The sequence below is a fragment of the Rhinopithecus roxellana genome, chromosome 13, assembly GCF_007565055.1.
Source record: "Rhinopithecus roxellana isolate Shanxi Qingling chromosome 13, ASM756505v1, whole genome shotgun sequence".
Classification (NCBI taxonomy): Eukaryota; Metazoa; Chordata; class Mammalia; order Primates; family Cercopithecidae; genus Rhinopithecus; species Rhinopithecus roxellana.
In genome coordinates, this window is record NC_044561.1 from 83,730,584 (window position 1) to 83,742,862 (window position 12,279).

Consider the following 12,279-nt stretch of genomic DNA (forward strand, 5'->3'; position numbering starts at 1 on the left):
CAAAGCTTAGGAAGAATACTTCTGAAAGCTGGCAGGGCATGCAGAGAGTATTTATTCCTGCTGTGGAGTTTGATCTCTTAAAAGATAGACAGCCACCCACACCAACTTCAAGAAAGAATTCCAAATATTGATTATTTAAAACCTCTTACTGGAAGAGAAGTGTGTAGCTTGGCTTATAATCTCCAAGATTCAGCTATTTGTGTCATGGGGATAATGAGCAAAATTTCACAAGATCTTGATAAATCACAAACAAACTACAATTCTAGAAAATTATTCACAGCCTTCTTCTTTTACTTGGGGCAGCCTCAATGAATCTATAGGGTGCAAATTTCCTCACAGACAGGAAATCCTGCTTTTAGTGTTTCAGTGTTATATAAAAGATCAGATGTAAAGCGAGTTCTAAGACAAGTGTTTTCTTGGGGCTATCTTTTGTTGAAAAAGTTGTCAAGATCATGAATTTCCCCACTAGTAAGGAAACCATACATGACAAACAGCCAGAAGGAACAGAAACCTTTTTAAAAAGTGCACTCTCAGGCTCGGGATTTTTGAAATACACGAAACATGGAAAATCCAAGGGAACATTCAGAAAGTTGAACGATTCAGGTGTTCGATTCTACAAAGCACACACACAAACAGGGAAGTATCTACGAGGAAAAAAAAAAAAGAATGCAAGCTTTGTCATTCAAAGTTTAAAAGAGTGTATCAAGGGGTCAGAACCATCTGTGTCGCCAGAGCTCTACCCAAACTGAGGCTGAAGGCTGCAAGTCTCAGGAGCAAAGCAAACTCGTGGGACCCAGGTGAAAAGGGGCAGGTTGAGTGTAGGTGCCAATGCTGAGTGTGATCAGGTTTCAGATCAAACTGGAGCAGCAAGGACTAGGCCCTCTGGTCCAGATCCATGACTAAGAGCAGTGAACCCCAGGAAAAGACAGCCCTATGGCTTTCTCTCAGGGGAAGCCTGGGGTGGCAGGACACCCCGCGGGGACCCTCCAGCAGAAGGCCATCACTCCCCTGCCTGGATAAGGCAGTCCCAGCTCTTCAGGAGCCTAGAGACAATCTCCTGGGGATGTTCTGTCCTCCACATCCCCTCCTGGATATTCCCCAGGGACCCTGGGACTCTGGGATCACCTGCCCAAATGGCCCTGAGCCTTTTTCTGTGTCCTGCCTGGGTCTTTCTCAACTGACGATAGGGCAGATGACTCTGGGTCACTTCTGGTGAAGCCTGAGCTAATGCAGCACTAACCCTAGGCAAGGAGGGACGGTGAGGTCAAGAATCTCCCACCACTCCAACGCAGCAGCTAAATCACGTGTGGTGCCTCCCATGTGAGATCCCACTGGTTTCTCCACGCTACATTCGCTCACTCTCCACCACCCACACCCTTGGTTTCTGCTCTCTCTAGACTCCCTGACTCTCACCTCTCTGTGTCTCTGACCACGAGGCTTCCCATTCCTGTGTGGAGTCCCTTTTCTCCATGCTCCTTTGGAATCTGCCTGCCCACTCTTCAAGAACACCACCACCTGACCTTGCTAGCACCGAGGTGCCTCCTCTAAGCTCCCACAGCATAGCAGGCTGTATAGACCCTCGTCAGCATTTAGTGCATGGCAGGTGCTGATCATAAGTGCTTCTCTTCACAAGACAGCAGGTTCCTTCAGAGTGAGGCCATGTCCTGAGCATCTAGAAGGACTCAGCCCAGCACCACTCTGCAGGGGCTCAAGAAATGCTTTCTAGATGGCCAAGTGCAGGAAGTCTATATTTCGCTTCTTGCAGCTTTGAGCCGTGCATTCATCTGTTTCCTGCTGGCCAGTCAAATGCCAGATGTTACTCTTCCAGCAGTTCTCACATCCAGTGATGTTTGTTTAACAATTTCTGAGCATCTTAAATGTGCCGCATAACATGGAAGGTAAAGGGGATAGAAGGAATAATTTACTCTTGCCCTGAACAAAAAGTGACTGTGCGACTCCAGGCATTCAATGACTGGACACAGTATGAAGGGGCTTCTTTCTTGGGGCTTACATTCTGGTGGTGGGGGCTGGTATTCTAGTGGATAGGATAACAAGATTTGGTCTTGGGCCTTGGGGATGGCACCAGCAGGTCCACCCTAATATTTGTCTCTGTCCTGCTGCTCTGCCCACCTGGCCTCACACTGGACTACAGTCATGTATGTTGTGTGTTGAAGCTTGCCCCACTTGGGTCTCTTCCCTCCAAGAGGTGGAGCCAGGGAGGAGACGTGCACAGGCCTTGGCAGCAGGCTCACGGCTATTTGGGTGGAGAATTCTGGGCTTCTGTGTGCTTGGAACATAATCTTGAAGGGGTGGGCACTGGTCTTGGTCCATGAACTCCTTGCCCTGTGGATTCTAAAGTGTAGAGCCCCGGGCAGGGGCTAACAGTGGCACTGGATTCCAGTGATTACAAAGTACTAACCTGTAGGCTCATGCCCACTCTTAGGGAAGTGTTTAAGGAGGATAGTATGCATTTGTGCCCAAGTTGCCTTTATGCCAGCCTGGAAATGCACTACCACAGACAGCAGAAACCTTCCTGGGTATCCTGGGCTCATGAAGAGCAAGAAAAATGAACCCCCTCCACCTCCAGTTGATGACTCAGTGAGTCCAGAGGGGAGATGGAGGTGGGGAGAAAGGGCCACGCAGCTGCAGGCGACAACATCTCTTCAGGAGGCCGAAAGCACCCAGTGTTTGGGTCCAGAGTGGAAATCTCATATCTCAGATGTCAAAGCATCAGGATGCTAATGTCTGCCAGGGAATTCCGGATCCAACTCAGTGCCTGGGGCTCCTCAGCCTTGTGACAGAGTAGCCTCCTTGGTGCCGAAGGTGACATCCATATTAATGGCTCAGTGCACGCAACTTCCCTGAAAGGCAGGGAGGGCTGGGGAGTTGCAAAGGCTCTCCTTACTCATTTGGTATTTTTAGAGAACGTCCTTGTAGAAAAGAGACTTTTCATGCTCCCTTTTTGGGGAGTGGGAGACCAGTTGAAGAGTTGATTGATTTTACCCAGAAAAGGAGTCAAGATCGAGGTGGCCTGTGAGTCTTAAGAGGTCAAGTGTCCTCCCGGAAGTGACACATAAAGCAAAGCCAGCAGAAGTGGGCTTCAAGCCCATGTCTGCTCTGACTCCAGAGCCCAGGCTGTGCCTGCTGACCTGCTCCAGCTGTGGGTTGAAAGTAAGGTCTCTGACCCCTCTGTTGAATCACAGTGGGCTGTGACTGTAACGGTGGAAATTACACTGCGGGACTTCAAGGTTCAGTCACCCTCCCTTTCTGAGCTCTCTGGACTGCCTGAGGCTGCCACACTGTAGAGGTCACTGTAGGTGTTCTTCTCAATAGCCATAGCTGAGCCAGTCCCTCAGCCATCCCACTCCACATACCAGGCATGGGAGAGAGAAACCCTTTAGGACCAGTGGCCCAGCCACGGCCACGGGAGTCGGTCCATCTGAGGCCCTGGATTCCGGGGAGCAGCATTCCCACCCTGCTCCTTCTGAGCACTCACCACAAACAACCCAAAGCAAAACGACACAGTGACTGGGCATGCCACTACACGTGGGGAGTTCGTGCCACAGCAGTAAATACCTAGAATAGAATTCAGGGGAGAGGGAATTCTGGGGGAGAGGGAACGCCACAGAGATGGGGGAGCAGTAATGTACCTAGTCCAGAACTTGGCTCAGAGATTTCTTGCTGGACAGCTGTCCACTCCTTAGACATTGTCACATGCATGCCTTCCCCCAAACCCTCCAAATGGGGACAAGGGGACCACAGACTTTAGAGCCACTGGCTCTGTGGCAGAAGATGCTAGGGCAGTGATGGACAGTAAGAGGCCAGATGGGAAGAGAACAAGCTTTTCTTGTTCGCCTTCTATGTGTCAGACATGGTGCCAGATGACATTACATAGAATCCACTCAGTGAGCAAATGTTCTGTCCCTACCACATGCCAAGAAGGGGTCTGGGAATGACGTCGTGTACAAAACCAAGTCCCTGTTCTCAGGGGCTTACGTGTGAGTGAGGGTGAAAAGTTGAAAAGCAAATAACTATGCAATGGCAGGTAGCATGGAGGAAAACAAAGCAGGGTAAGAGGAAATACGGCGGCATTTCAGAAAGGCTGGTTAGGAAAGGGCTCCCCCAAGAGGGTGGTGTTTGAGCAGAGAGTAGGGTTAAGTCACGGAGAGTGGGGCTGTTTGACTTTAGAGCCCACACTCTGGGCACTAACATGAAGGGAAAGTGCATAACAGATGGCTCCACCTTCGAAAGCTACAGTCTTTCGTCTCCATTTGGTGATGGTCCCCTATAGGGCTCGGGGGACCCCCACCAGGCGTGTGAACAGGAGGGCAGAGAGACTCCACTGGGGGCCTCAGGTGCCTCACCCCACACCCCTAGGCCTGGCCTATGGACCCTCCAGGCAGAGGCACAGAGGGGTACTTACACAGAGCACATGGAGGACCACCGCGCCTTGTCTTCTATCCTCGTTGGTGAAGATGTCATTGGGGAATTCATGCAGGGCTAAAGAATAGAGAAAGAAAATCGTCTCAGCACAGGTGACCACATTTTCAGTGCTGTAGGTCTGGGACAGCATTACCAGCCCCTTTTTAGAGTCTTGGTTTTAACATGGGGTCCATGAACTTGGATGAGGAAAAAACCCTACATCTTTAAGTTCACAAAACCAACCAGAATTGAGTGTTTCCTTCAGATAAGAACGTGGGCAACCAACCACAGTAGTGTTAGCAGAACCTGGGACTCGGCCCCACAGATATTTTCATAACACATCATACCATCATACTTGTGCAGCTCTCACCCACTGCTTCAATCTTATGGTGGTTGTGAGGTCACCACCTGCGATTTAAAAGTGTTAATGAGGAAGCACGTGAACTACTATGTTGAAAATCTGTTTTCTAACATTTTGACAGCTTCATTTCCACACAGTCAGTTTCCATGTGTAACCTTATGTACTTTGCTGCACGCACGCGCTGAAAACTGCTTTTCTGAGCAGGGGCTGTAGGCTTCATTGGATCATCAAAGGGGTCTGTGGCTCAGACAGATTTGAGGCCCCTGCTCTAAGTGGGTCTTCATTTTGCTCCTTTTCCACTTTGCCTGACCTGGCTTAGCATGTGGGCCCCGTGTGCTATTAGAACAACCCCCTCCCTGCTCCCTCCCACTGCTCCCCTTTCTAAGTTGACCTCAATTTGTGGCTGGACTGGAATGCCAACCACAGGGATGTTCATGCCTTCTCAATGTTCCAAAACCTCTCTGCCATGAGATGAAAACTGGAGTCCGTGAACTGACCAAGAAGGTCCTCCACCACTGACCGGGCCTCCTGTCTCTCATAAAATCCAATTAACTTTCTGGGCTAGGTTCTCACATCTCCTCTCCTTTATGAAGCCTCCTGTGGTCCCTCCGATAGGAATCCATGGCTCCTTTGCTGGAGGATGTGCCCATCAGGCGTGGTAGGAGCAGCACACACTACCCCCACCCACAGCCCCACATGGGCAGACATCACTGGCTGTTGAAAGAAGTCTTTTCCTCTGAGCTTGATGAGGTCTCCAAGTCTTTCTCTAGTGAGTTCTTAGAGAAACCACCACCATTTGATGGGGGAGGATGTGCTAGATGTTAGTTGCTTGCCTCTTGTCTTATTTTGGATTCCCCTAAAAGCAGACCCTCCGACAAGGATGTGGAGGTATGTGGTTTATCTGGGAGGTGACTCCAGGATGCACTGTGCATGAGAGAGGCAGTGCAGCCAGGAAGGGGAGAAGAGACAGAGACAGTGGTGCTAAGGAGTGAGTGGAAAACCTCTGAGACACCCAGGCCCAATTCTGCTGGCAACCCCTGGCTTGCCCAGAGGATTTGTGCAAGACACAAGCCATTGGTCACTGCTCGAAAAGGCTCTGCTCTCTGCATCCAAGGCAGCATTGCTTAAGGCATTGTGCAGGTCTTGGGTTGGAGCCACATGAGGTGTTTGGGCCAAAGGGTACATTTAGTATATAAAGCAAGGCTCACCTTCCAATGTACAGCAAGTGGGGGAGAGTTAAAAATACTACATTATATACTTGAAACTTGCAAAGAGGGTGGATCTAAATCTTGTCACCACACACACACACAAACACACACACACACACATAAATGGTAACTACGTAGAGGTAATGGATATGTTAAGGAACTGAAATGCGGTTAACATTTCACAATGCATCTGCATATCAAAAGCTCGAGTTGTATACCTTAAGCATATACAATTTTTATATGTCAGTAATATCTCAATAAAGTTGTTTTTTGTTTTTAGAAAGCAAGATCCACCTGTATGTCCAGCTAATCACACTCTCTAGTTTTGTATGGTCCTTTAAATATAAAAAGGAGACAAGAAAAGACAGGAATGTCAAGATTATGCAAGGATTTTTCTAAGCTGAAGTTGCTCTAAACAGGCTGCACGGCGCCCCACTGACCAATGAATAAATAAACTGGGAGAAGCCTGGAGGAGTTTCCCTTGGGGACCATAATGAAGCCACGATCTGGAAATTAATGTGAGGGGCAGAGGGATGACAACAGCGAGCATTTATTGAGCACCTGCTCCCGGCAAGCCTTGTACTTTGCACTTTGCCCCTGTGATCCCATCTTATCCTCACAAGCAGGTTATTATTCCAATTCTGTACGTGAGGAACCCAAGGGGAAGACAGATGGGACAACATGCTTGGGTTCCATGGCTGGGAAGTGGGAATAGGGCTGCACACCCGGCAAACCCAGGGCTGGAGATGCCCCTCACACATGCCACCCCTCTCCTGCATGGATCTGCAATTTCATTCTGCCCTCTGACCTCTTCCTTCCATGACCTCCTCCCAAAAGAGGATTTGATCTGATCTTCATTCAGCTGCCATACTCCTGGAGGGGAAGCAATGGGCTTTTTTTTTTATCTTTGCATTTTTCAGTGTAGCTGCCACAGGGTGTTTTGGCACTCCCGGTCCTAGGGTTCAAAGGTCACCTCTCCTATTGTTCTCTTAGTCCCAGAGCTGGAAGCTAGAGATGGGATGCTGAGTTAATTTATCAATCACAACAGCCATCACCCACGGGAAACAAGCCAGTCATATGCCCTGGGGCAGTGCCAAGCAAAAGAATCACACGTGGAAACCGCTTGAGGTCCCCAATCATCAATGAGGGGTAGAGGGGGTACAGGTATGTGGCATCCAGTTACCTCTTTACTTCCTGCCTCACAAGCTTCCTCCGCGATCAATAATAAGGGACGGAGGGTGCACAGGAAGGGAGTGAAAGGCACCCCATGAGCATCATCTGCATCTGCACTGGGTTCTCTCCAGCCCAGCTCCTTTCTCCTGCCTCACTGACGCCCCATGCATGAGGCCACCGAGGGCCAGGGAGCGCACCTGTTCCACCAAGGGCACCACGTCAGTAAGTGACAGGCTCGGGTTCTGAATCCAGGCATTCTGATTTTCAGTTCTCCATAACATGAATATCAATTGGCTGAATGAAGCAACGCGGATACATGGATCCCACTGGGCCTGGCTCTCTGGTGGAGGTGGTTTCTTGTCAGGGGTCTCCATGCTAGCCCACATGGTGGCCCCAGCTGGGCCCCTGGGGAAGACACACTGGAGGCTTAGCCCTGGATGGGGCAGGACCCAAAGGGCCCCGTGCTGGCTCAGGGCAGTCCATCTAGAAGCTGCCCAAAGTTCTGGCCAGGCAGGGGTGAGCCAAGGAGAAACCACAGGAGCTTCTTCAGGGTCCTCCTTCCTTGGAGGCTCAGCAACCCTCTCTTCCCTCCCTTCAGGCAGTGGGCAGCTTACCAGTGACCTGATCTTGGTCTGCTCTCCAGGGCCTGCTCTCTGATCCATGCCCAGTTGGGAGCTCCTCTATCAAAAGTGCGCCCCCCGTCAGCAGTCACAGCTGGCCATGAGGAAGTGTGTGAAAATTCTCCATGGGGCAATGACAGCCTCCAGTTTGGCACAGTCCGTGGCAGAGCCTGTGAATGGAGTGGCCGGCACTGTGGGCCTCCTCACCGAGTTGAATGTCGGTGGAAGGTGGGAGCTCCAGGGTCAGGGTGGGGAAGGCAGAGGACAGTCAGTCTCAGGGTATTGAATCACCGTTCTTCAAGAACAATAAAAAGTCTTATTTGGTGGCCAATAGCAATGTGGAAAGAATGACCAGGTTAAATACTCACCTAACAAACTTCACCTGACATCCAACCACTCTGACCACTTTTTCATTACGGCTCCTCTCAGGAAACACGTATCAGGAAAATAACGAAATTGGAAAAATGGTTTCAAAGGACTCATTCACAACTTACAAAGAATACTACATGTATTTTATTTTCCCTTTTATACATGCATTATCATTTGAAAAAAAAAGTCACAAGGAGAGATTTCATCTAAAAATTGAGCTAAGCCCTCTTCTCCTGCCCTGCAAGAAGTGAGTCTTCCCTCATAGGTTCCAAATGCCCATGCCTTAGACTGGGGCCCTCAAGAGCAGACCCTGAGAGAAAGATTTGAATGACAGCTGTATGTTTGGGAGGTGATCCCAGGAAGCATCGGGAGCAGGGTGGAGAGATGAGGCAGGGAGGGGAAGGGGCTGGCAGAGTGGCCTCAAGCTTGCTGGGAGACAGAGGAAAGCAGGTCTCAGAGTTGTCTACTGCCAGGTCAGCAGTAGGGTGGGGGGCTCCGTTCACTGATGCCTGCCTGTCACTGTTTAGGGCTGTCCCAAAGGCACTAACTCTTCAATACTTCTGCTGAGCCCTGCACTGGCCAAGCCAAGCATGCTTCCAGGGCTAGAGAAGGCCCTAGAAAGAGTCACAGGTGATATATCAAGAAACCATCCACATGTCTGGGTGTAGGAATGCCCGTGTCTGCCCTAGCCTGATACAACAGAATACCGTAGACTTGGGGGTTTAACCAACAGACATTTCTCTCTCACAGCTCTGGAGGCTAGAAGTCTGAGATAAAGGTGCCAGTATGGTTGGGTTCTGGTGAGGGCTGTCTTCTGGCTGGCAGAGGCCACCTTCTTCTTTGCAGTATCTACATGTCATGGTACGAATAACCTCTGGTCTCTTCATTCTCTTATTTGGACACTAATCCCATCATCGGAGTCCCACTCTTATACCTTTATCTGACCCTAATGACCTCCCAAAGGTCCCATCTCCAAATACCATCATTTTGGGGGTTAGGGCTTCAACATATGAATCTGGGAAGTGGGAACAAACACTCAGTCCACAGCATCTCCCAAGCCTCCTTTGCTGAAGAGGAAAGAACTGAAGAGGAGATGCAAGGTATCTTATGTCCAGGAAAGGAGAAACCATAACTTACATACACATAATTAGCTTCAGCACACAGCAGTGGGGCATGGGGTGGAGGTGGCAGAAGGGAGTCCCTCTGCACAAGCATAAAATCAGGATAAACTGTCATTAAGACTTGCATTCTGAATCTAGCATGGTAGGACCCCAATGTTAAGACTTAGGGTTGTAACATGTTCTTATATTACACAACCAATTCCACCATGTTAGAAGCTTCTTTGACTAATCTGCAAAGGGCATTCATTGCCAGATGATCCTGTAGAACAGAATGTAAATCAGGAAGAATCCTATTCTAGAGACCCACTGGCAAAGCAGCTTCGTTTAGGGAGGCCATAAGACTTCTCATTGATCTCTGTCAGCTCCTATGTGTGTGTTATGTACACAGCCTACTATTAACATCGCTATTTCACTCAGTGTTGCCTTGCTGTGGTTCTAAAGTAATTTGGTATTGCAGTGTTTAGTCTTCCTAAGGAAGGGATCAGCCTGGAGTCAAGAAAAGTGTCCTCAATTGGGAATCTGGAAATCTGAGGCTCAATGCCAACATGCCCAAAGTGTGGCTTTGGTCACCTGTCATTTCATCTCTCTGGGCCTCAATTTGCCTTTTGACCATCTGAAAAATGGCCTCTGAGGATCCTTCTTCCCATTCCCTCTGGTCCAAACACAGCACACTGCAGTGCACACAGCAGATGCCTGATAAGTCTCAGTGGGATGAAGAACTGAGAACAGACCTCGGGCATGGATGGGGTAAATCCACTCTGCCCAGTTGACCCAGTGGTTCAAGAAAAGAGTCGCAACAGCAGCTGTGCTTGCCTCCTGGAGACTGCAACAGCCCTTCAATTGGCGACCCACTCCAGTGCCTTGCAGGTGTGGGTGGGGCATGCGCTTTTCTGAATAGCTGCAGCTTTCCAAGAAAAGTATGCAGACAGTGTGGTGCACTGGACTGGAAGGCTCTGCCAAGTGCTTCTTGGCCTCAGTTGCTTCACTTCTGGAACAAGAGGTAAGACAATGTGGGACCTCTAGTGCCTCCCACAGCTGATGGCTGGTGCTGATGCCACCCTCTCCAGGTGTGTGTCCTTGCGCCAAATCCAAAAGTACTCAGCGCGTTTTTTAAAGATTGAGCTAGGATGCTTGTTGAATTTGGGAACTAACATTTTCCTTGGGTGATCAGTTAGATTTTGCATAAGATCCCACAGTGGGGAATCAGACTCAGGTCCAGATCTTCTTCTGTGCCACACGGGGCCTCATTTCCTTCATTTGTAGATGGGTGTGTTGATGTCATCCCTGCAGAGTTGTTATGAAGAGTGCAGATAGTGAATGTGAAATACCTACCGCCGTGCTTCTTGGGGTCACATATCAATATTCTAAATTATAACAACGACATGCTGGCCTGGTGTGGGTAGAGGGCACATTCATCTCTGGCCTTGATGTTGAAATCCACATATTGCCAGTTCCTTCCTTCCTTGCATTGGCATCTGTTTCTCTGGATGGTGGTTAGTCCATGACAGCTGCATGTGCCTCTAGGTAGGTGCTTCCGGTACTCAGCCTGTTGGGGCCACGTGGCCCACGTGGCCTGTTAAGAGCAGCTACCTATGCAGGGAGAACAGAGCAGCCTCATCCAGCTGAGAGTCATTCCCCAAATACCTTCAAGGTCCTCAAAGTCTCTTTCTGCTCCTCTCTTTCATCCCCCAATTTTCCTTTCAGTACATCTGGCCAGCCCTGGGGGCCTGCAGAAACAAGCAGTGCTGTTCCCATGGAAACCACAGGGACCTGAGTGGAGTGGATTCCCCTTACCAAGGCAACAGCAATCAGCTTCCCTGCTTCTCCCTCCTGGCTGCTTTCATGAGGCCCGAGTTTGATGAGTCTAAATGGAGGTTCGCAGAGGCAGAGTCTTTTCTCCTTTGCTTGAAAAAAATGCAGCAGGAACATTCATTCCATCTTTAGACATATTCACCAAATGTTGATCAAATGGAGCAGCCCAAAATGAAGATTAACACATCCTAAAAAGCCTGGCTCCCTTAACATGTCTGAGCAAAAGGAACATGGGCTGCTGCAGCCATCAGAACACCAGTCTGCCATCCCAGTGACCTTCTCTTGACAAAATACTCATTGCAGCTTGATGGATTAGTCTGTCAGGAATTGCACCAAAAAATGGCGGTCTGGATGCTACCCAGCTTCCCCCTGCAGTGATGAGTGGCTTCAAGCTTCTGTTTCAGATGCTTTCATCTGTCTTAGTAAAGCCTGTTGCTCCCACTTTTCCTGGGGCATTGTAAAAACTTTGTTTTCCGGGTGCGGTACCTCCTCTGCCTCTCACAAAACCTTTCCTGCCTCTCTTTCTGTGGCCCCATCACATTGTCCCAGTGCTCATCAAATTATTTTCCAACCACACTGTAGGCATTTGCTTGTCCATGTGTACCATGGACTCAGTGGCACCATGAGCTCAGTTCCCTGAGGACAGGAGCCCTGTTGTTTCTCTCTCTGTCATCAGCACCCACCAGGCTGGGATACATGAAAGAGGACAACAAATACCAAGTGTGACTGAAGCAGAGGGACTTTCTCTCAGGAGGTGGTTTTGTATAAACACAAGACAGACTTATTGGCTGAGAAATGGCATTGGGAGGGACAGCTCAGTCAAACTCCCAACTACTAGATCCCAACTCTGGTGGCAATGCCCCATTTCTCATTGTTCCAAAGACCTAGGAGGAGTACTGCTACATCCCTTTCAAAGTTAGGTTAAGGCCATGCAGCTTGCTTTGATTAGTGAAATGTGAGCAAAATGATGTGGATTGCATGTGGCTTTCAAACCAGTGCCTGGCTCACCATTTTGCATTTTCTTGTCTCAGCATTTCTTGAAAAATACATCAGGATGCAATGTGCATCTCCCGTCAGCCTGGATTGCTGAGTGACTGATACCAGAATCCCCAACCCCCAATACATGCATTTTGTGCATGCAGCATGAGTAAAAATAACATTGTTATATTTGGTAGCCACTGATCTTTGGGGGC

The 12,279-nt window shown here is 49.2% G+C and overlaps 1 protein-coding gene across 4 annotated transcripts in view; it reads right to left on the reverse strand.

Moving 5' to 3' along the window:
• The window catches only part of SLC24A3 (solute carrier family 24 member 3), a 502,594-nt gene that overhangs the window by 202,958 nt on the left and 287,357 nt on the right, over positions 1 to 12,279 (reverse strand). For all 4 annotated transcript variants that reach the window (XM_030915170.1, XM_030915172.1, XM_030915171.1 and 1 more), the window contains exon 3: positions 4,424 to 4,500. In XM_030915170.1, the coding sequence (XP_030771030.1) occupies positions 4,424 to 4,500 (77 nt within the window). The remainder of the gene's footprint in view (positions 1 to 4,423; positions 4,501 to 12,279) is intronic.